Here is a 22,431-nt window from a genome sequence, read left to right as displayed (position 1 = left end):
TCTTGTCTTAGTACAACTTTGATGAACTTTTTTGATCCACTTCATATGTTGACTAAATCTAATCAGTCATTTAAAACTGGGGATTCTTGCTTTCTCCAAAATGTTGTTATAACTTTAAAAGCTGTAGTAATTCTCAGTATTCTAAATAAGTATAACTTATCTTTATTAAGTATTTGATTTTTAATTAGCTTAACTTAAATTTGATTTTAGGTTGATGTCACTTTTTAATCTCTTTTACTTTACAGTGCCCATCTTTTGGCAAATGTCACGCTTTGATTATCATAGTTATTTTAATTATTTTGATGCTCATAATGCAGCAGAACAACTTTGATAACATAACTTCTTTCAGTATTTTGAGTGAAAATATAATTATTGCAAATTATATTTATTTTTCTGATCAGCTCATTTCTGACCTGGGTTGCACAAGCTTATTCATATATTTATCTTCATTTTGGCAACATTCATAAACCTTAAGATCTTTACGTGTTACTGTCTTTTTCTCGAGGCAAAGTATTTTTTGAATAAATGCAATAAATTTGAATATGTATTCTCTCGTTATTTCATCTGACTCCATAAATGAAAAGGTTTAAATGATATCTGTGCATCATTAAATGTGAGTGAATGTTTAACTATTCTTTTTAACTCTTTAATGAAAATAATGTTAAAGTCAATTAGAATAATCAAATGTTAGAAAAGGAGCATAAGGAGACTAGTCAAGAAAATACTCTTCAAGCTTAAAAGAAGTGCAGACAAGAGCTTAATGACCTGTTAACATATAAAGCGGAGGGGGCCCTACGATTTGCCAATCAACGATATTATGAATCGGGAAATCGAGCTAGTCGATTACTAGCTTTTCAATTACGCAAAGCACAGGCAAAAATAGTACAGTAGCAAAAATTCTACATCCAAATTTCAAAAAAGTCATATCTCATCCTAAAGATATTGCCGATGCATTCTCCACTTACTATGAGGCATTGTATGACTCACCGGAAGCCACTGACAAGGCAATTAAGATTGAAAGATTTTTGGAAAATATTAATCTACCTTCATTAACTGACACCCAATCTGAAGCATTAGTAAAACCAATCTCAATAAAAGAAATTGAAGGTGCCATTAAGAATTTAAAAAATAATAAGTCCCCAGGGGTGGACGGCTATCCAGGTGAGTTTTACAAATGTTTCAAAGATGAAATTATCCCTCTATTACAAAGAACCTTTAACTATGCTCTCACTCAAAATGATCCACCTAAATCCTGGTCTCAAGCAACAATATCCGTAATTCATAAAGAAGGCAAAGACCCAACAAGTTGTTCCTCATATAGACCAATAAGTCTGTAATGTTATATATTGGCCAAAAGATTACAGGAGTGTATAAAACATGTAATTGGTATTGACCAAACTGGGAATTAATAACATTAGGAGAACATTAAACATAATGACAGTAGCTAAGAAAAAAACAGACCCATCAATGCTTCTTAGCCTTGATGCTGAGAAAGCATTTGATAGGGTGAACTGGTTGTTTTTAGAGTATACTTTAAAGAAATTGGGATTTCATTCTAAATTTATCAAGTGGATTGGGGTGATGTATTTGAATCCTACCTCCAAAGTTAGGGTAAATGGCTATATCTCTGACGAATTTGTGCTTAAAAGAGGAACCAGGCAGGGTTGTCCCCTCAGCCCCCTGTTGTTCGCAATTAGTATAGAACCATTGGCAGAGTTGATTAGGGAAGATCATAGAGTACAAGGAGTAACTGTCGGAGGCACAGAGTTCAAACTGTCATTGTATGCCGATGACGTTATTCTATATATTTCTAACCCATTGACTTCTGTTCCTGCATTGTTAGAGTGCCTGAGAGAATTTGGACTAGTTTCGGGCTATAAGGTCAATGAGACCAAGTCACAAGCTTTGTGGTTGGTAGGGGACAAACCAAATGAATTGGACAAAATAGCTTCATTTAATTGGCCCACTCAGGGCTTCAGATATTTGGGTGTGGTTGTTAGGCCTCATGCTTCCCAATTGTATAATGAGAATTATGGTAAACTAATGTCCAAAATCAAAGCAGATGTGGGGCGTTGGTATATTCTCCCCCTGTCTTTAACAGGCAGAATAGAAGTTGTAAAGATGAACATTCTTCATCGTCTTTTGTATCTTTTCCAGGCCTTGCCTATATGGATACCTCCATCTGTGTTTAAAAATCTGGATAAGATGATTTCTACATTTGTGTGGCAGGGGAAAAAACCTAGGATCCGGAAGAGATTGCTGTGCAGCTCTAAGGGAACTGGTGGCTTGAGTCTACCCAATGTCAAGCTGTATTATTGGGCAGCACAGTTACGAGCAATAGTAGAATGGGTGATTCAGGATGTGACAAATTGGTTATGGTTGGAGAATCTCTCGAGCCCATTGGTTCCCTTGGAGACAGCATTATTTTTGGAACAAAAGAAATGGAGAGAACTTAAAATACAAAATGAATGGATCGCCTGTACTCATCGTATATGGTCAATGTTGAGGAAGAGACTGGGTATTCCTTTAACAACTTCACGTGCACTCCAAATAGCCAAATTGAGTGACTTTCCTCCAAGTAAAATGGATCCTGGTTTTTTGAATTGGGCAGGGAAGGGACTGATAACTGTACACCAGATGTTTGATGGGGAAATCCTAAAATCCTTCAAACAATTACAGGACAAACATGGACTATCCTCCAAAGATTTCTTCCGATATTTGCAGATACGGGACTATCTATTTGCAGATACGGGACTATTTCAAATTTGTATAATTTCCTACAGTCACAATTGTTAGATAATTATTTTGACATGAAAGGCAAATGGGAATTAGAAGCAAATATTATTATTGAAGATGAAGAATGGATTAAGGCATGTGAAATTAGTCACAAAACCACAAATAGTCCCGTGTGGAAAGAATTCGGTTAGAAAGTCGTGATGAGATTATTTAGGACTCCCTCAATTATATTCAGTTTTGACAAAAGTAAATAAAATTTGTGTTGGAGAAATTGTAACCAAATTGGAGATCATACTCACATTTTTTGGGATTGCCCCATCCTGAAACCCTTTTGGCGGGGAGTTACGCGGGAAATTCAAGTCATGTTAAAATGTAACCTGTCATTATAATTTGTTCACTGTGTAATAGGAGTAGCCCCAAGAGAGGGTCTTAACAAACACTAAATTGATTCAGATATTACTCTTAGTGGCAAGAAAAATGATTACTACAGTAAGTCCTGGCTCAAGGTCCAACCCCCTACACTTGAACAATGGCAGAAGGGGTTGAAGGAGATATACTATATGGAGAAAATCACGGCCCAACTTCACTTGAAAGTTGATCAGTTTAACCCTTAATCGCTGTTAAAAAAGGATAACACTTAAGGTGTTTGGGGTCATTTTGACCCCAAACCTTTAAAGAGCGATTGCATAAGGAAATATACATTTTTTATATGGAAAACTATATATCATTTTTTTTATTTACTTCTCAACTATACATTTATGCTGTGTTTTTGTGGAAATTTTGAAGTTTTTTACCTATTTACTGCACAATTACATAACTAGGCCATAAATTGGCTCATGAAAAATGATTTTTTAAAGAAAAAATCACTTAAATGATGATCTTAATTAAATCTAAATAGTTTTTGGACATTGCTCTATGTGTTAGGGATAGAATAATGACATCTGCAGGTTTGTGGAAAAACTTTAGAAATTATAATTAAAGAAAGAAAGTGCAATGACCACATATATCCAATAGAGGGCCATAGAGACTCATTCATTTTCACTTTATTGTTTTTGATGCTTCAACTTCTCCTCACAACTTTGATATATATATTTTGTGAATATTTATTTAAACATTTTGAAATACATAAAAAATCTGTATTTTTGTCAGAGTTAGAATTTGTTGTTGTTTTCTGATATATTTTGAATTATCTGCTTTTGCAAATTATTATACATACATTTGCAGAACCATTACAAGTCACCACTATGACATGACTGTGGTGTGTGTGTGTGTGTGTGTGTGTGTGTGTGTGTGTGTGTGAACAAGTTTGTTCCATGTTGCATATGTGACATTTTTCAGATTTATGCCAGTTTAGTTGATTTTATTTTCCAATTTCTATAAAAATGCTCTCTGTTGCAGGGACATACATGTGTGTGTTTGTGTGTGTTTGTGTGTGTGTGTGTATGAGATAGAAAGTTCGTTCCACTTTGGGTTTATGCTCTAGGACCAGACCTTGATTTAAATGTAAATTTTTTTAGATTTATGCCAGTTTTGTTTATTTTATTTGCCAATTTCTGTAAAAATGCTCTCTGTTGCAAACACATACATTTGTGTGTTTGTTTATGTGTTTGTGTGTGTGTGTGTGTGTGTGTGTGTGTGTGTGTGTGTGTGTGTGTGTGTGTGTGTATGAGATAGAAAGTTCGTTCTACTTTTTATTTATGCTCTAGGACCAGACCTTGGTTTATATGTAGAAATTTTCAGATTTATAATGGATTTAATTTTATTTTTTTGACAAACAAAATTAAAAAAAGTCATTTTTTTCATTTTCCCATTCATTTTCAATGTGGGGTCATTTTGACCCCAAACACCTTAAAAGGTAAAAAAAAATTTACACACCTTTAGAACAACCAAATCAAGCCCAGTTTTTTTGTGCATGTTTAGATAGGTTATTTAGGAAAAGTCCCAGGGTTTCATGCCCCTGATATGAAGGTAACATTTTTAAAAAATGAAAGAAAAGTCCAGTGGGGTCATTTTGACCCCAAACAGCGAAGGATCTTTGGGATCCGGTTATTCATTATTTTGGCTGGACACAATAAAATGAAACTGCCGAGTTTGCCATTGTTCTTCTATGTTTGTAAAAAACAAAAGTCAATTAAGATGTGCATTTACTTAAATAAAAATGTTAAAAAAAAGAATAATCAAATGTAACAATTTATTATGTCAGGTAAATGTATCATGCCAATTACATAATCAATTCAAAGATAATCGATACAAAACATAAAATTCTCTGGAATAAAGAGAAGAGATGCGAACCCAACATTATACATGAAGCTGAGAGACTCACTCTCAGCCTCATGGGCTAATCTGAAATACAGAAAGGCCCCGATCTTCTCGTTGCATTTCATTATATAAGCAGAAACTTCTTTCGAAACATCTGCTAACAATGCATTTACATTCAGAGTTTACACCTTTTGGGGGGTAGGAGACCATTTGCCTAGAGACCACCTTACTTTGTGTGCCAGTTATCTCTAAACTCTTAAAAACCTTATTACCTTTTGTTTGACTTATTTGGGAATGAGACACTTGTACCAGTCGCACTGAAACATTTCAAATGATACCAAACATGTAGGGTGAATACTGGCAAAGTGGGACAATGGGTAAAGTGGGACAGTTAAGCTTCTTAATTTCTATCTTTACATGTAAATGATTCCATTACTAAAAATCAACACTGAGCTCATCATAAGCAAGTATGTGATAAAAAAATATAGATTCTGTAGCTATAACATCACTTCCGGGGGTGTGGCACACCATATTCAACAACCTTACAATGAACCGTGATGGTAAAGTAAAATGACATAGCATTCTGAGGTGAATAATGTTAAGATTATAAAAATTAAAACACTTATGGATCATTTGTAATTGTTATATATTTTGTTATGTAATGGTGAATCAGAATTTGTAAAAATCATATTCATATGAAACTTTTTTTGTTGTTTTTTATGTGATTTTGACACTGTCCCAGTTTGCCAATAGCGTATTGTTAAACTGGGACAGGGTATTACTGGCAAACTGGGACAGCCATTTAAGTCATTCTAATGGGGGAATTGAGTTACCTTTTTGTATGCCCCTCTTAAATTGAGTAAAATTAGTTATAAATTTAGTTAGCTAGTTAGATATTTCAACAAAGATTGTAAACTGATTTTAAAAAACAATGCCAATTAAAAAAAAAAAAAAAAAAAAGAAAGATGGAGGGTACAAGCATGGATGGCTGGGACATTTGCAATATTTGCAAAAAAAACTTTTCAACAAAAAGAAATGAAACTTGTGTGGAATAAAATTAGCATATAAGAAGAAATGTTTATGAAGATTTCTATTTTTTAAATTTATATGAAATAAACTAAACCCAATACAAAATATTGTGGACAGGCAAGGGAGGGAGGGGTGGAAAGAATCTGCTGTACCTGCACCCCTCCTTAAAAAAAAGTGATTTTTATTATTTTTGTTGTTGTTATTTATATTGTTATTGTGTATTTAATTCATTGGGCCTACATTTGAATAACAATTTAATGTGTTTGAAGTGTCCCAGTTTGCCAATAAAGGTGTCCCAGTTTGACAGTAGCGCCTGGAAAAATGTGGTTTGGGGTCTATGTGTGTTTGAGGAAGAGTCATCCATCCTGTGTTTAATGTTTCTTTCTTTTTTATTCTGTATAGTAGAGTAGAGCACTTAAGCTATTTAGAATAGTATTATATGAGGGGCTTCAGCTATGAAGACATTTGGATCATAATAAAACATTATGCAGAAGGTAAATTATCAGAAAGTGTCCCACTTTACCAGTATTCACCCTATAATACTGTATGATAATTAGGGGAGAGTGGGGCACAACCTAACGCCATTTTTTCTCCATTTTTGTAACCTACTTTGGGTTCAGAGTATTTATTTTTTCCCAAATGAATTTCCCAAATGTCTAGTACAATTATGTGGTTTTGTTTCATTAATACAGCGTATACTTTTTTCTTTATTTACCCTGAAAGATTGAAAGTGAAATGTGACAACATGCCCCATAGGTGGGGTACATTGTAACATGTGAGGGGCACATTGTAACAAGACCATATTACAGCTTAAAATGTAATCTGATCTAATCCAAAAAATATACAAGAAATATTTTCTCAATAAAATACAATTATGAAGTTTTTCATATAAAATAATGTCATTTTCTTAATAATTAAAAATATATTTTTTTTTTAGTTTGACAACAAACACACCGCAAATTACAGATATACAGCATAGTTCAAAACATATTAATAATTAATCATTTCTGAACATTGACTCTCAGTCTTTATTTGCCTTTTTCTCATGGTTTCTCAATAGAATTCATAAAAGTATAGAATATAATAATCATAGTTCTAATAGGGGCACATTGTAACGCAGTGTTACAACATGCCCCGCCTGTGAAAATGGGATTTAAACCCGGGTGTCTTCTGCTGGTTAGATCAGCATTAAACAACCATCTCAACTTTTAAACAACAGATTGTAGATTAAAATAATATCAGATTTGTCTCCAAAAAAAAACAGAGATGAAAAAATAATGTAAGTAAAAAATGTACTTTTGCTGGTCAAATAAATGTTCAGTGATATTTTCCAAAGATTTCTGAATTTTGGCACAATTTTTCTGTATATAGTGTTGATGTGGCAACTAGTAAATACACTAAGTTTCATCATGCTAGCATGTGTGGAAGTATTTAAAACAAGTGTGTTACAACTCGCCCAGCGTTAGGTTGTGTCCTGCTCTCCTATTCACATTAAACCATATGGATTTTTGGGTGAATTACATGTGGTCTCAGCATGAAAGAGGGGGAGTGGGGAAGAGCGGGAGAGTTCTGAGGTGAGACTTTGCATCTCAAATGGTGAGTTCAAATCTAATTTCCTTTGTTCTCTCAGAGAGTAGCTCTCTCTCTTCCAGTTCTTCCAGTTTTTCCAGTCTTACAAAAGTATTACCAAAAAGTCTCTTGTAGGCTATAGGATTCAATGTCCGCATTGCGCTTTATCGCCATTCGCCAACACTCCGACCCAAGCACAACCCACGCGAGATATGGGTTCATAAATAATATTCACAATATTACAGCAAAATCACACGCCTCAGGTAGGCTAGCCTACCAGCCACACAGAAGTGAAATTAAAAATAAAACGAAAGAGGGAATATCCACGTCTTGAGGAAGAAAATTTCACTGTATTTTAACTTTAAGCAGCTAGACGACAATTATCAAGGAACATAGAAGAAGGCAAAATAATTTTGTTATTTTGTATACAAAACACCAGTTTTTTTTTTCTGAAGACCGATTTTGCATTGACTTGGAATCGTGTTAAGAAGGGACAAGCGCGTGCACGCGCATAATTTTTTTTTTTTTTTTTACAGAGATTATCCATATTCGTTCATTTAAAGAATGCTCAAGATTGTGTATATGCTGTCATGCTTGACAGGTGTCAGTGCAGGTAAGTGAATTTAATGCTTTCCTATCATGTTATTTTGCAACGCGGAAGTAAGCTATTTTCTATTAATGTGAGAATAGTAAAACTATTTGTCCTACAAACTATAATTACAACAATACATATAATATGGTAAGAAATAGGGGGAGAGCGGGGCTCAAACTAACGCGGGGCTAGTTGTAACACCCTTGTTTCAAATACTAGCATGACGAAACTAGTGTTACTAGTTGCCATATTAACACTAAAGAGAAATAATTGCGCCAAAATTCATAATCTTTGGAAGATATCACTGAACATTTATTTAACCATAGCAAAAGTACATTTCTGACTTATGTTAATTTTCCACGTCTATTTGGTGTTTATTTAAAATTTCAAATCTGATATTATTTTATTCTCCAATATGTTATTTAACAGTTTATATGGTTCTTTAATGCTTCGCTAACTAGCAGATTACACTCATCCCAGTTGTGCAGGCGGGGCATGTTGTAATACTGTGTTACAATGTGCCCCTTTTAGAACTATGCTATTCTTTTCAATACTTTTATGAATTCTATTGAGAAAACTTGAGAAAAAGGTGAATGAAGACTGAGAGTCAATGTTCAGAAATTATTAATGTTTTGAACTATGTTGTATAGCTGTATTTTCCAGTGTGTTCGTTGTCAAACTCAAAAAATATTTTATTTTTAATTATTAAAAAATGCCATTATTTTATATGAAAAAGTTAATCATTTTATTTTATTGAGAAAATATTTTCTCTAAGGAAGCGCCCAGCCACCCTGCGGAGAAAGCTCATTTCGGCCATCTGTATCAGGGATCTTGTCCTTTCGGTCATGACCCACAGCTCATGACCATAGGTGAGAGGAATGTGGATTGACCGGTAAATCGAAAGCTTCGCCTTGCAGCTCAGCTCCTTCTTCACCACGACAGAATGGTACATCGACTGCATTACTGCAGAAGCTGCACTGATCCGTCTGTCAATCTCTCGTTCCATCCTGCCCTCACTCGTGAACAAGACCCCAAGATACTTGAACTCCTCCACTTGAGGCAGGAACTCTCCACCTACCTGAAGTGGGCAAGCCACCCTTTTCTGACTGAGAACCATGGCCTCGGATTTGGAGGTGCTGATTCTCATTCCAGCCGCTTCACACTCGGCTGCAAACTGTCCCAGTGCATGCTGAAGGTCCTGGTCCGATGGGGCCAACACGACAACATCATCCACAAAGAGCAGAGATGAAATCGTGTGGTCCCCAAACCTGACACCCTCCGGCCCCAGGCTGTGCCTAGAAATTCTGTCCATAAAAATGATGAACAGAACCGGTGACAAAGGGTAGCCCTGTTGTAGTCCAACATGCACCGGGAACAAGTCTGACTTACTGCCGGCAATGTGAACCAAGCTCCTGCTCCGGTCGCACAGTGACCGGACAGCCCTTAGCAAAGGGCCCCGGACCCCATACTCCCAGAGCACCCTCCACAGGATGCCGCGAGGGACACAGTCGAATGCCTTCTCCAAATCCACAACGCACATGTGGACTGGTTGGGCAAACTCCCATGAACCCTCCAGCACCCTGGAGAGGGTATAGAGCTGGTCCAGTGTTCCACGACCGGGACGAAAACTGTGTCGGTGGGATTGAGGAGATCCTCGAAGTATTCCTTCCACCGTCTGACGATATCCCCAGTTGAGGTCAACAGCTGCCCACCTCCACAGTAAACAGCGTTGGTAGGGCACTGCTTCCCTCTCCTGATGCTCTGGACGGTTTGCCAGAATCTCTTCGAGGCCAACCGATAGTCCTTATCCATCACCGAACCTCACCGAATTCCTCCCAGGCCAGATTTTTTGCCTCCACAACCACCTGGGCTGCAGTCCGCTTGGCCTGCCGGTACCCCTCAGCTGCCTCAGGAGTCCTACAAGCCAGCCAGGCCCGATAGGACTCTTTAGCTTGGACTTCCGGTGTCCACCACCGGGTTCAGGGATTGCCGCCTCGACAGGCAACGGAGACCTTATGGCTACAGCTCCGAGCGGCCGCATCGACAATGGAGGTGGAGAACATGGTCCACTCGGACTCAATATCTCCAGACTCTCTCTGGATCCGGTTGAACCTCCGCCGGAGGTAGGAGTTGAAGATTTCTCTGACAGGTGAATCAGCCAAACGTTCCCAACAGACCCTCACAGTACGTTTGGGTCTGACGAGTCTGTCCAGCTTCCTCCCCCGCCATCGGCTCCAACTCACCACCAGTTGGTGATCAGTTGACAGCTCCGCCCCTCTCTTCACCCCAGTGTCCAAGACATACGGCCGGAGGTCGGATGAAACGACCACAAAGTCAATCATCGACCTCCGGCCTAGGGTGTCCTGGTGCCACGTGCACTGATGGACAACTGATGAAAGGGAACAGAAACAGGGGGTGACGGCTTAGCCAGCGGCCAGGGCGAAGCAGACAGTCCATCGGGCGGCCAGGGTGAAGCAGACGACCCATCGGGCGGCCAGGAAGGACACGACAGTCCATCGGGCGGTCAGGGCGGAGACTTTCCCTCGGGCGGCCACGGCTCCGGCTCAGGAACAGACACCGGCTCAGGAACAGACACCGACACCGGCTCAGGAACAGACACCAACACCGGCTCAGGAACAGACACCGACACCGGCTCAGGAACAGGAGCAGATACCGGCTCAGGAACAGACACCGACACCGGCTCAGGAACAGACACCGACACCGGCTCAGGAACAAGAGCAGACACCGGCTCAGGAACAGGAGCAGACACCGGCTCAGGAACAGGAGCAGACACCAGCTTGGCGGCGGCCATCTTGTCTGGAGACACAGGCTTGGCGCCGGCCATCTTGTCCAGAGACACAGGCTTGGCAGACGTGACGTGAACAGTCTCTGGATCGACAGAACTCATATGCTTCCTCCATGCATGCACAACAGCCAATGCATAGAAGGTGAAGACAGCTCTCTTGGCCGTGGCAGGACTGATGGTGGACAGCTCTGGACCAACAGACATGACGTGAACAGTCTCTGGATCGACAGACGAGACCTGAACAGTCTCTGGATCGGCAGACGTGACCTGAACAGTCTCTGGATCGGCAGACGTGACGTGAACAGTCTCTGGATCGGCAGACGTGATGTGAACAGTCTCTGGGTCGGCACTACTCATGTGTCTCCTCCATGCATGCAGTACAGCCAATGCATAAAAGAGGAAGACAGCCCTCTTGGCTGTGGCAGGACTGATGGTGGGCAGCTCCGGGACAATCTCCGGGATGACAGCGGGCTGCACGGGGACGGTCTCCGTGACAACAGCGGGCTGCTCTGGGACGGCCTCCGGAACGACTGCGGGCTGCTCGGGGAAAGGCTCTGGGACGACAGCGGGTTGCTCGGGGACGACCTCCAGGACAACAGCGGGCTGTTCGGGGACGGCCTGCTGGACGATAGCGGGCTGCACGGGCACGGCCTCCGGGACGACAGCGATGCTGCTCTCTCCCCGGAATCCACCGGAAGCGCAGCACTCTCCTCAGTGATACGAGCCCACAAAGCAAAACACTGAAAAATGTTCATACGAGGCGGAACCTCTCCAGCTTGTGAACTCCCCCTCTGCTGCCTCCTCTCCCTCTCGGTGGTTGGGGAAGAGCCACGAAAACCCATACCGCTGGATCTATGCATGACGGAGTCCTTCTGTCACGATACACACACAGGAAACAGGGAAAGTAGATCCAAGAGCAGTATGTCTTTTATTTAGGGTAATCCAAAATCGTAGTCATCCAGGCAGGGGTCAAAATCCAAATAAGCAATCCAAACACAAAACAATAAACAGGTAAACCAGAGCAGAAACAGACCAACTCTAATGCAACTCCAACTCTATTATGTGTTTTAACATGTTGAAGACCTTTCTCAAACACAAAACAAGTCCCTATTTAATTTCTATAAATAGGCAAGCACTGTTACTACATTCAAATATCAAATACAGACATTGAAGAATACATGAAAATAACATTTCAGTAATCACACTGCAACTTCAATAACAAAATAAAATCTCCAGAGAAGTCATTCAGCTCATTTGATATTTAGAAGGAAAAGTATTGATTAATATCTTGATGATAATCACTCATTACATATACATTGAAGCAGCAGTGGATTCCAATCCACCCCCTTCACTGGCATGTCTATTTAAGTGGTGGTTTGAATGTTGGTTTTAATGTAGCAAACATGTAATCAAAAACAAGAAGGACGAGAAAGCCCAACTGGACAGAGGAACAGTGTTTACTGTTAGCCCAGTTAGTGGATGAACACAAGGCCATCCTTAAAGGAAAATTAGGGCCGGGTGTCACAGCACGGGGCAAGAAGCAGACGTGGGAGCTTATAGCGCAAATTATTAACGGTTCATTCCTCCTGCTTGTGCGCACCAGGGAAGCCTGCTATATTCATAAATGCAGTTTTTTGAGCCTGTAAGGTGGGAATGTCCAGTGGAAACTAAATGAACTGCGACACAATAAGAGGTTCTGAAAGTGCTGTAATTGTGTGTGTGATCTGCTTACAGAAGGTTGTGACAGACCCAAATCATCACTGCTGCATTGTTGCATTTTCCCAGTTGCCAAAAATCTTAATGTAGTGATTACATTAATTTCTGGCGCTATGGCATTTCTGCGCTGTGTCAGAGATATTAACGTGTCTTTAATAAGATCTGTCACAAACATGATCCCTGCACGATCTAATCTATAGTGTCTTATTAACTCACTGTCATCCATTGTCTGCAACATATTTCTTCTCCCTCTTCGTCTTTCTGCCATTTTCTCCTCTGCTAAAGAAACTCTTAAGCCTCTTAAAAGTCCTCGTCCGTACTCCTAACAATTTTGACCTTAAGACCTCTTTTAAGATGCTTTCTGAATTACTTTTTTCTTTACTAGGATTTTTATTTAATTTTAAGAGGAAACGCCCACATTTCTAAGAATTTTCTTAGAATGTTGTCACTAGGAGCTACTCTTTGCATTAAAATTTTTTATGAATACGGGCCCAGATGTTTTTTAAAATATCCTATCCCTTTAACGTTGCAATTTTACTATTTTGTCTGTGAATGTTGGATAGTTTTTCAGATTTTGAATATCTTTTTTTTGTGACATACAGAAAAGGAGAAATATTGAGTTAGGTAGTTTAGGAAGATCTTAGGTTATAATAATGTGTCTGCCTGGTGAACAATTAATAATACGTGTGAAATATTCTTTTTTTTTTATGTGAATTGTAAAATTGCACAATGGCTGCCTGCTGCTTTTTAAAAAAAAATATTGTTAGTGTTGATGTTGAAGTATCATGGTCTTGTCATAAACTCAACTATAGACTTGGCCTGGACTCTGACTCAAATTAGCTGGTCTCTGCTACAACATTGCCTGTTAATATTGTTTATATATTCTTTCACCCATTATCAGCATGGCATCCACCATCCAAATCTCTCTTGATTCATTCTGCCTATTTTTGCTTCTCTGTTTCACTGTTCCACATCAAGTACAAGGTTCTTAACAGAGGAACCTTACTTCTCGAATATTTTAATGTGGATGACAACTTTTCTAATTAACTTTACAATTCATAAATACTGTGTACTGATTTAATATATCACATGTATATCGTTGTGGCAAATAAACAATTCTGAATAAGAGACTAATAGGCCTACACTAATTGTCTTTGAGGTTTATTTTCTTGCAAGAAAAGGTCAGCAGTCATACAGTCACACAGAGTGACAGTGAGGGGAGGGCAGCTTTCCTCTTTTATAGACTCAACTCTCAGAATGTCTCTAGGCCAATGATGGTGTTTTCAACCATATGTGGAACATTATTAGACTTGTTCATCAAATTTTATCCTTGACCTCCTTTCACGTACCAACACTCTTATATTGTCATATGATGGTCACACACATGCCAGAGGAAGATAAGTCTGAAATGAAATGTATAGTCATGTTATGGTCTAAAGTTTCTGAATTTAATTTAATTGAATTATGGTCTAATTTGACTAATCTGTACTAATATTTATTGTCCTTGTGTATCCACAGGTTCTCACTCACTGATGGCTTTGGCAACATATATAGTTGGACAGACACCATTTCCTGAGTTCAGTGTTGTGGTGATGTTGGATGATCTGGAAATATTATATTATGACTCAACCACATGGAAACTTGTCAGTCGCACTAACAGTGATTCAAAATACTATGATGAGGAGAAAAGTGATGCTGGTGTTGTATTTAAAGACATGTATAATAGCATGAAAACTCGGGATTTTTATGCTAATGAACACCTCAATCACACAAATGGTGAGAACTACATTATCATCATTAACAAATCATTTAATAACATATGTAGCTTCTATGTGTTTTATTAATTTTATTAAAAAATTTGATGTAAGACTTTAAGAGGGTAATCATAGAGTCCAGAATATTCATTTTCAGTCCACTACATTTTATATTGTGTCAGTGTCAGAGTGAGGACTAATAAAAATATTTTTTTCTTTTATTTGAAGGTGTACGTGTGTTTCAGAGACTTGCTGGATGTGAACTGTTGAATGATGATAAACCAGGTCCAATTCATTCCTGGGATGCTTTTGATGGGCAATGCATGGAGGAGTTCACCTATTACCTGGAAAAAAATGATATCCATTTGAAAAAGCCATGGATAATGTCATGGAACCAAGTACAAAAGCTTCAAATACAGTTTCTATATGAACATGTTTATCATCCTATTTGCATTAAAACTTTGCAGAGGTACCTGTATTTGGAAAAGAACAATGTGATGAGAAAAGGTGAGATAGTCAACCTGATTAACTTCAGTATAATTAAGATTAATTTTTTTTTTTTATTAAAAAAAAAGTATAATCAACAAATATGACCCAGACAGCGGTACTGACAGAAAATGTGTGCCTCTGAATGCGTAATTGAAACATGAGAATCATAAATAAATAACTGATGCAACAGTTTAACAACAGTAACACTTCTCATTATTCTCTGTAGTGAAACCCAGAGTCAGACTCATGAGGAAGAAACTCCCAGACTCTCAAGGGCTTCAGATCAGCTGTCTGGCCACTGGCTTTTACCCCCGTCACATTAACCTGACCCTGTTCAGAGACGATCAGCCTGTGGATGATGACCAGATCACAGGAGGACAGATTCTGCCCAACGGAGACGGAACTTACCAGATGAGGAAGAGTTTAGTGATCAGCGATGAAGAACTACGTGAAGGACATGATTACAACTGTACAATGAAGCACCTCAATCTGGACAACAAACTGGACATTATATTTGGTAAATAAAAATGCCCAAACCAGCAAGCAAACAAACAAAATGCCTTTTTTGATATCAACAACATAGATTTAATTATAATAAAAACTATTTCAGTAATAAACTATAGCTTTTGTAATTATTTTCCTGTTTTTTTTTTTTAATTCACCTTAATTTCAGATACAGATAAATATGACCCAGGAGGATCCGTTAGTCTGTTTGTAGTTATCAGTGTGCTGGTGTTAATGTGTGTGGCTGTTCTCATCGTAACTGCACTCATATGGAGGAAGAGACGTGCTGCTGGTAAATGTTCTACGGTCCAGTTCATTACGTTTGATGCTCAATTAGAAAATGAAACTAAACATCATGTTCCTTTAGAAGAGGCTCTTTCAATGTTTACCGTTTACAGTTTTGTGATTGTGACTTTTTATTCTGGTTTATTTCATCTTATTCAGGACAAGGCTCTCGGACGTCACAGAATAAATACTCCCCTCCATGTGAGTATACTATGTTTTAAATGAAGTCAGCAATATGTTCATTTTAAGTTTAATTTTGGAAAATGTTTAGAAATGGAACCAAATGAATGTTTTATTGATTTCAGCCTCCACATATGATGAAAATTGAGTCTATGTAATGCATTAAATAAAAAAAATCAAGACAACACATGGGAAAATTAGCATTTTGGGGAGGTTCCAAGATGGCTCCTTGACTGCACGTGTTTTGATCAGCTCTGCATTCCCAAATACTTAAATTGACTTGTAACATTGTTGCAAAGAAGACTTTGAAAGATGGCTAACTCTAATATCACAGTTATTCGTCTGACACAACAATGGGTGGATCTGAAAAAAGGAAAAGTGCTGGAAAGAAGGCTGGAAAGTCCAACCAAAGCGTAAATGCTAACACTTCTAGCAAAACTAGCAGCAGCACTCAGGTGGCCGAAACTTTTATGAAGATCCCTTCCAGTGATCTGATTACAGACAACTTGCATGATTATCTCAAACAAGACACTGATCCGGATGAATTTATACTGGTGGAGGAAGAATTTCCATCTCTCCCTGAAACTCCATGCTAGTCTCCAGCCCCAAGCAACACTGTAGACAGACACACAATGGTCATCCTCGCACAGATCTCAGAACTTTCTTGGCTGGTGCAGAACACATCAGGTGTACTGGAGAAGCTGGTGGAAAGAAACTCGAGCATATTTAATGAAATGAAAGTCATGACACAAATCCCCAAACTAAAGGAAACAATTGAGTTTATTTGCACCGACATCAGTGCCTTGAAAGACTGAGTTACTGATGCAGAATATCAACTGAAAAAAAGCTGTCAAGTGTGCTAAGGAGCAAGAGAGACGACTAACCTTGTTGGTAGGCTATTCGCACAGGAATCTGAGAATTCATGAGCTTCAAGAGAAAGGAGGAGTTTTTTTCTTAGTTGATGCATGTAGAAAATCTCACCCATCATAAGTATCTTTTACTTGGAGTAATAATTCATCATCAAGGCAGTCTAGGATTGATTACTGGTTTACATCCAAGTATTTCGAATATATTATCACCGATATAATACTTTATCCATTTTCAGACCACAAGGCTATCTCTATAAGTATTCCCTTTAAATCTTTGTAAAACTTAAACAGAAAATCAGCATACTGGAAAATGAATAATTCAATACTACAACATAATGAGAGAATCACCAGCATAGAAAAACTAATCTCATCTTGTTGGAATAAAGCATTGTAAAGTATTGTAGGGAACTGGCAAAAATTAGGAAAATTGGTGAAGATATGCATGCAATGATTTTGGGGTCCTCAGCAATATCACCATTAATATTCAGTTGCTCAATATAATTATTTTTGGCTTGCATGGTCTACATTTTATAATCTTCAGGGGCCGGTTGCACCAGCTGTGCGTAAGTTATAACTTAGCCTAGTTTTGACGTAAATGGACACTAAGTTACGACTTACGCACTTCTAAATATTTTTGCGTTGCACCATTAAACTTAGTTGAATCGTAACTCTACGTATAAACTAAATATTTACGGCAGCCTCCGATCAGGAGTAACGGATGGAATAAAATATCAGACAGACTGAACTGCATCAATAAGCTCTTCTTTTACCTGACAGACTTCAATTCTTTAGACATATATGATTATGCTGACATTTACACTCGCTTACATTTTAAGAGAGAGAACATTATGTGAAAAGATTACTTTGTTAGCGGCTATCTTTAACACAAACCCATCCTAGCATGCCGCTGTGCGCATCGGTCCATGTTGTGCATGTCAAATATCAATCATAATCAATAAACGTAATTTCTTATGCTTTTTGCATCAATATTTATTTATTGATCCTTATTCATTTAATTTCAAATACAGTTTCTGAATGTTATTTACATATAAAAACACTTATGCTATTCATGATCAAGTATCGTATTTAATGGAAACTTATTTTTACCGTTAGTAACGTGAGGCAAAAGAATGAAGGATAAACTGAAATTCACAGCATTTCAACACAACATCTGCTCACGTATTTGAAGGCTGCTATTGGATCATCGAGGCTAAACGTCATATTATGCGACTACGCGACTACGCATTACTTTACGGAGAGCTTACGACCTACTAGCTATGTTCTGCCTTACGAACAAATGGTGCAAGTTCAGAGTTAGTTACAAACTAGATAGTAGTTACTAAGCCTCTAGTGTGGACTTTACGTTCCAATTTAAGAAAGAACTTACGAACGACTGGTGCAACCCTACCCAGCTCTCTGAACAATGCTTTTAAAATAAACTGGCTTGGACAATATTTTCAAAACCCATGGTCTGTTTGGAATATAATCCCTCTGTATATTTACTCTCATTTAGGTGGCAAACTAATTATTTTAATGTGCAATTATAAAATTTAACAACTTCAAATAAACTCTAAATTCTATCAACAAGCACTTGCTGCTTGGAGTCTCAATTAATTATGCTTATTCAACAGTATTTATTATGCTCTTTGTTGTTTTCTTTTTTTCTTTTCCTTTTCTCTTTTTTTTTTGTAATTTCTATTGTATTGTAAAATGTGATATGTACTTCTGTATGTAATATGGAAGTTACTCTTGTGCTATTTGTTGATAATAAAGCATTAAAAAAAAAAATAGCATTTGCTTGGTGGATGTAATTTGGGTTATGAAAATGACCATTAAAAGATGAAGCCACAAAGGAATGTAACACGGGTAACGAATGTTTAACAGTTATGAAATGTTTTTAAAGAATAATATCACTTTATTAGTTTTCTTGCTGGTCAAAAGGAGATTTGTTTTTTATCCAACCTGTTCTCACTCGCAACTTCAAGGCATCTGATATTGTCACATGTCCAAGATTTTTTTTTTTTTTTTTCATCCTTATACAAATGCCCAAAGTGCCCAAAATGTGACATATTACTTTCCTATATTATCCATATTACAAACCTTTGCCATCAATAGACTGACGCAAAGGGCATTTGTGCCAGAAACCAAGGGAAGATCATTTTATCATAATGACATATTTTAGCGTAAGATTTTCAGTTTGTGTAAGCTTAAAACTGAAATTGCCACTCATGCGTTAAAAAAATGCTGCCTGAAGAAGCGTTATGTAATCTAATGTGTGACATGCCAAAGTTCAGATTTATCTTTTGAACGGCTGAATTCAGAATGGCATACTAGCATTATATGCTTAAGGCATTGCTTGAACAAATTTCAACTGGTCGATAAGAGAGTCCCATGTTTTAAAGCAGTTGTTATTATTCCAGTGCCAGAAAAGCAGAATATCAGGTTCTCACTCACTGATGGTTTTCGCCACATACAGTCAATCCAAAAAATATTCAGACACCAGATTTTTTTTTTTTTTACTGGGTGCAGGACACTATAGTTAATTTATGTATATCCATGTGAGGATAGCAAAATAAAGTAAACTGTGACATACTCAAAACTTCTCATATAGTGGACCACCAGTAAAATTTATTCAGACACTTTGACCTGACCATGTTTTGCTTAAGTGTTTTTTTCTTTAATTGCTAATCCATCCTTTTTACACCACAGACTGAACAAAATTAAGCATTTAATTGGTAATTGGTTGACTATTGGCATTATCTAATTGTGTACTTGCGTTTAACAGCTGACAGCTATTTAACCTAATTCATGTGTGAGACAGTCTAACAGAAGGATGGCCAAAACCAGTGAAATATCAACTGAGTTCTTGTCATATTTTATTTACAATTTTCTAACGTAGTGAATAAACTGTGATAATGTGAGAAATGTTGAAGGTGTCTGAATACATTTTGGTGTGACTGTATATTGCTGGACAGACACATCATGAGTTTACTGTTGTGCTGATGTTAGATGATGTATTATGACTCAATATCATGGAAAGCTGTCCACCGCATGCAGTCAAAATAATTCGAATGATGACAATGATGCTGGTGATACATTCAGTGATATTTATGACATCATGAAAGACTGAACATTTTATTTTAAGGACCACCAAAATCACACAGGCAAGTCCAAACCTACATTTTGGTATTACTGGCAATCACCTTTCTTTTTACATTTTTTCATCTGCCTCTTTTTGTTTGATGCTTAATTCTCTTTCCTTTTGTTTCTCTCTTCTTGCGGATTCTTGTGGTGCACACTGGCTGTGCCCTGGTCAAGTTGTGAGCAAAACACTCAAACTGTCTAAAATCGCTGCTAAACAGTGCAATGAATGCTGGAAGTGAATTCAATACCTGTCTGTAATAAAGTGTACTTATAGACCTAACACGTGTCACATTTGGACATAAATGAAACATTTAAACAGACATTGAAACAGGCTTCTATAAAATATTTTACTCTGCATTAAACTTAAAAATATATAGGCCTATATAAAAAATGACCCAATTATTAAACTTACCAGCAATGTCAATTTTATTTACTTTTATCAAAAGTCTCTGTGCCTACAATGTGTTTTCAAAGCAAGGCATACATTCTTTTGTTTTTGTTTTTTGTTTTATCCAATTTTACAAATGAGATAAAAACTGTGTAAAAAATACTATGTCCATTGTTTTGCAATGTCCATTTTGGGTCACTAGCACCAAGGATTGGCAGGCATCTGAACCAATCCAATGACAGCTGCGGTCTCCAAAAGTGAAACTAAAAGTAACAAACGAAAGAGCAGATAAAACAGGCAATAACATCATGTATCTAAGAGAGAGAACACTCCACTGTCTTCCCTGCTGAGAATGTGCCAAATGAACTTTGAGGGGCTGATGATATCAAAGAACATTGTAGAAGTACACAACACCTGTTTTGAATTGATTGAGAGAATTCTCAATTCGTATTTGTCATTCTTGACAGTCGTCAATGCAGGTAAATTGATTTACAGGTTTCCGTACTTTTTATTTCATTTAAAATGTCAATTTGACCCTGATATTAAACACTGTTGAAACAACGAAGGCCAGAAAAAGTTTCCATGCACTGCCATCAGAAAGGAGTAACGTTTAGCGTACACTGTAAAAATGTATCAATTCATTATAATGAATTGAGACCAATGGCGTCTCATGTGCTCAAATGGGCGAGTCCATATGTTATAAGCAGCCGCTGAGTGAGCAAACGGGACTCGGTGAGCTCACGTCGGCCCAGATCCTGCATGCCTCACTCTCTCCACAGCGAGAGGATTCCCCTGTGCTGTTCACCAGCAAAGATCAGTGTCCCTCTTCCGGTGCAAGTGGCTTGGTCTCATTTGGAGGGTCCGAGGAAGATGACAGCATTGATCCTATGTCCCTGGCTGCTTCAGATTTAGAGGAGTGGTCGAAACCCCACTAAGGATTCCACTACCCTGGACAGAACAAGCAAGATGATTCCCAGCCCGGGCTAGACTCCGAGCTCATCTGAGTCCTCTCCAAGGCAGTCGAGGAGCTGGGGTTAGACCCCTTTTTTTTCCCCAGAGGTGCATGAAGAGCTGACAAAGTTGTAGCGTGTCCCCTAAACAATCTCTCTCCAGACATCTCTGTCCTGAGCCAGTCATTCCCGCTGCCCTCACGTGTGGCCCATCCTGCTCAGGCCTGCCTCCAGATCACAGTGCCAGGTGTTTCTTTGTATGCCCCTCTTCCTCCTCACTTGGGGGGGGGGGGGGGGGGGGGGGGGGGGGGGGGGGGCGTGGTATATGTCCAATCCACCTCCAGCATTTTTGGAGGATGTCATCTTCCACTGGTTGCTGTTTCATTAGTTGCCACAGTTCTTCGCTGCTGAAGAACTTTCTTGTCTGGCCAGCCTCTTCTGAGGCAGGTGTTGATGAAAACCTGGACTCTCTTCATGGTAGTGGTGGTGGTTCTCCAGGTCTAAGCTCCATACAGCAAGACAGGCTTCACAATGATGTTGAAGACCCTGGTCTTGGTGTTGATGCTGATCTCAGAGGATTGCCAGACGTTTCTCTATTGATGTTAATGCCCAGGCTTGCTGAGGTATCTAAAATGATACTGGTCTTTCCCTGCATCTATTGCTGGGTGTGAGAGAGAACTAAGACAAATAATCTCCCTCGGCGGCCATCTTTGAAACGCCTCTCATGCAGCTATTTCAGTCATGAAAGTGTAACCAGAATGAGTATGCTATGCCTTTAAGTGGGCAGGTGAGGTGATGGGGTCGGCCGCATTTAAAGTCTCGCGGGTGTCAATGAAAGAGCATTTGTTCTCGTTCTCCGCTTGATGCATGAGTGTGTGTGGTCTCTCCTTTTACTGGCACGTTGGAAGAACTGCTTGTGTGTTAATGCTGTACCTGAATTCAATGTGAGTAAACAAGTTTTTTTTATGAGTTGATCTTAATAGGAGATATGTTAGTATAACGTGCCCGCAAATGTGTTTTAGGATTATTCCTGCGCTGATGACCTGTTGATCGGAGAATGCAGTGTGTGTGTCACTCTGTGTTTGGGCTTGGCTACCTGTGAATGTATTTTAGGATCATTCCTGTGCCGATGACTTGTTGATCTGAGAACGCTCGACGTGA

General features: G+C 38.6%; 1 protein-coding gene across 1 annotated transcript in view; it reads left to right on the top strand.

Moving 5' to 3' along the window:
* LOC311065814 (DLA class I histocompatibility antigen, A9/A9 alpha chain-like) overlaps positions 1-22,431 on the top strand; it is a 119,857-nt gene that overhangs the window by 10,406 nt on the left and 87,020 nt on the right. Inside the window, exons 2-4 of the mRNA XM_084086582.1 lie at positions 14,226-14,483; positions 14,690-14,968; positions 15,177-15,467. Of these exons, the coding sequence (XP_083942708.1) occupies positions 14,240-14,483; positions 14,690-14,968; positions 15,177-15,467 (814 nt within the window). The 5' untranslated portion in view covers positions 14,226-14,239. The remainder of the gene's footprint in view (positions 1-14,225; positions 14,484-14,689; positions 14,969-15,176; positions 15,468-22,431) is intronic.

The sequence above is a fragment of the Abramis brama genome, assembly GCF_963993115.1.
Source record: "Abramis brama genome assembly, chromosome: 16".
NCBI classification, from domain to species: Eukaryota; Metazoa; Chordata; class Actinopteri; order Cypriniformes; family Leuciscidae; genus Abramis; species Abramis brama.
The sequence above is the reverse complement of the archived record's forward strand: the minus strand, read 5'-3'. Positions and strand labels throughout refer to the sequence as shown.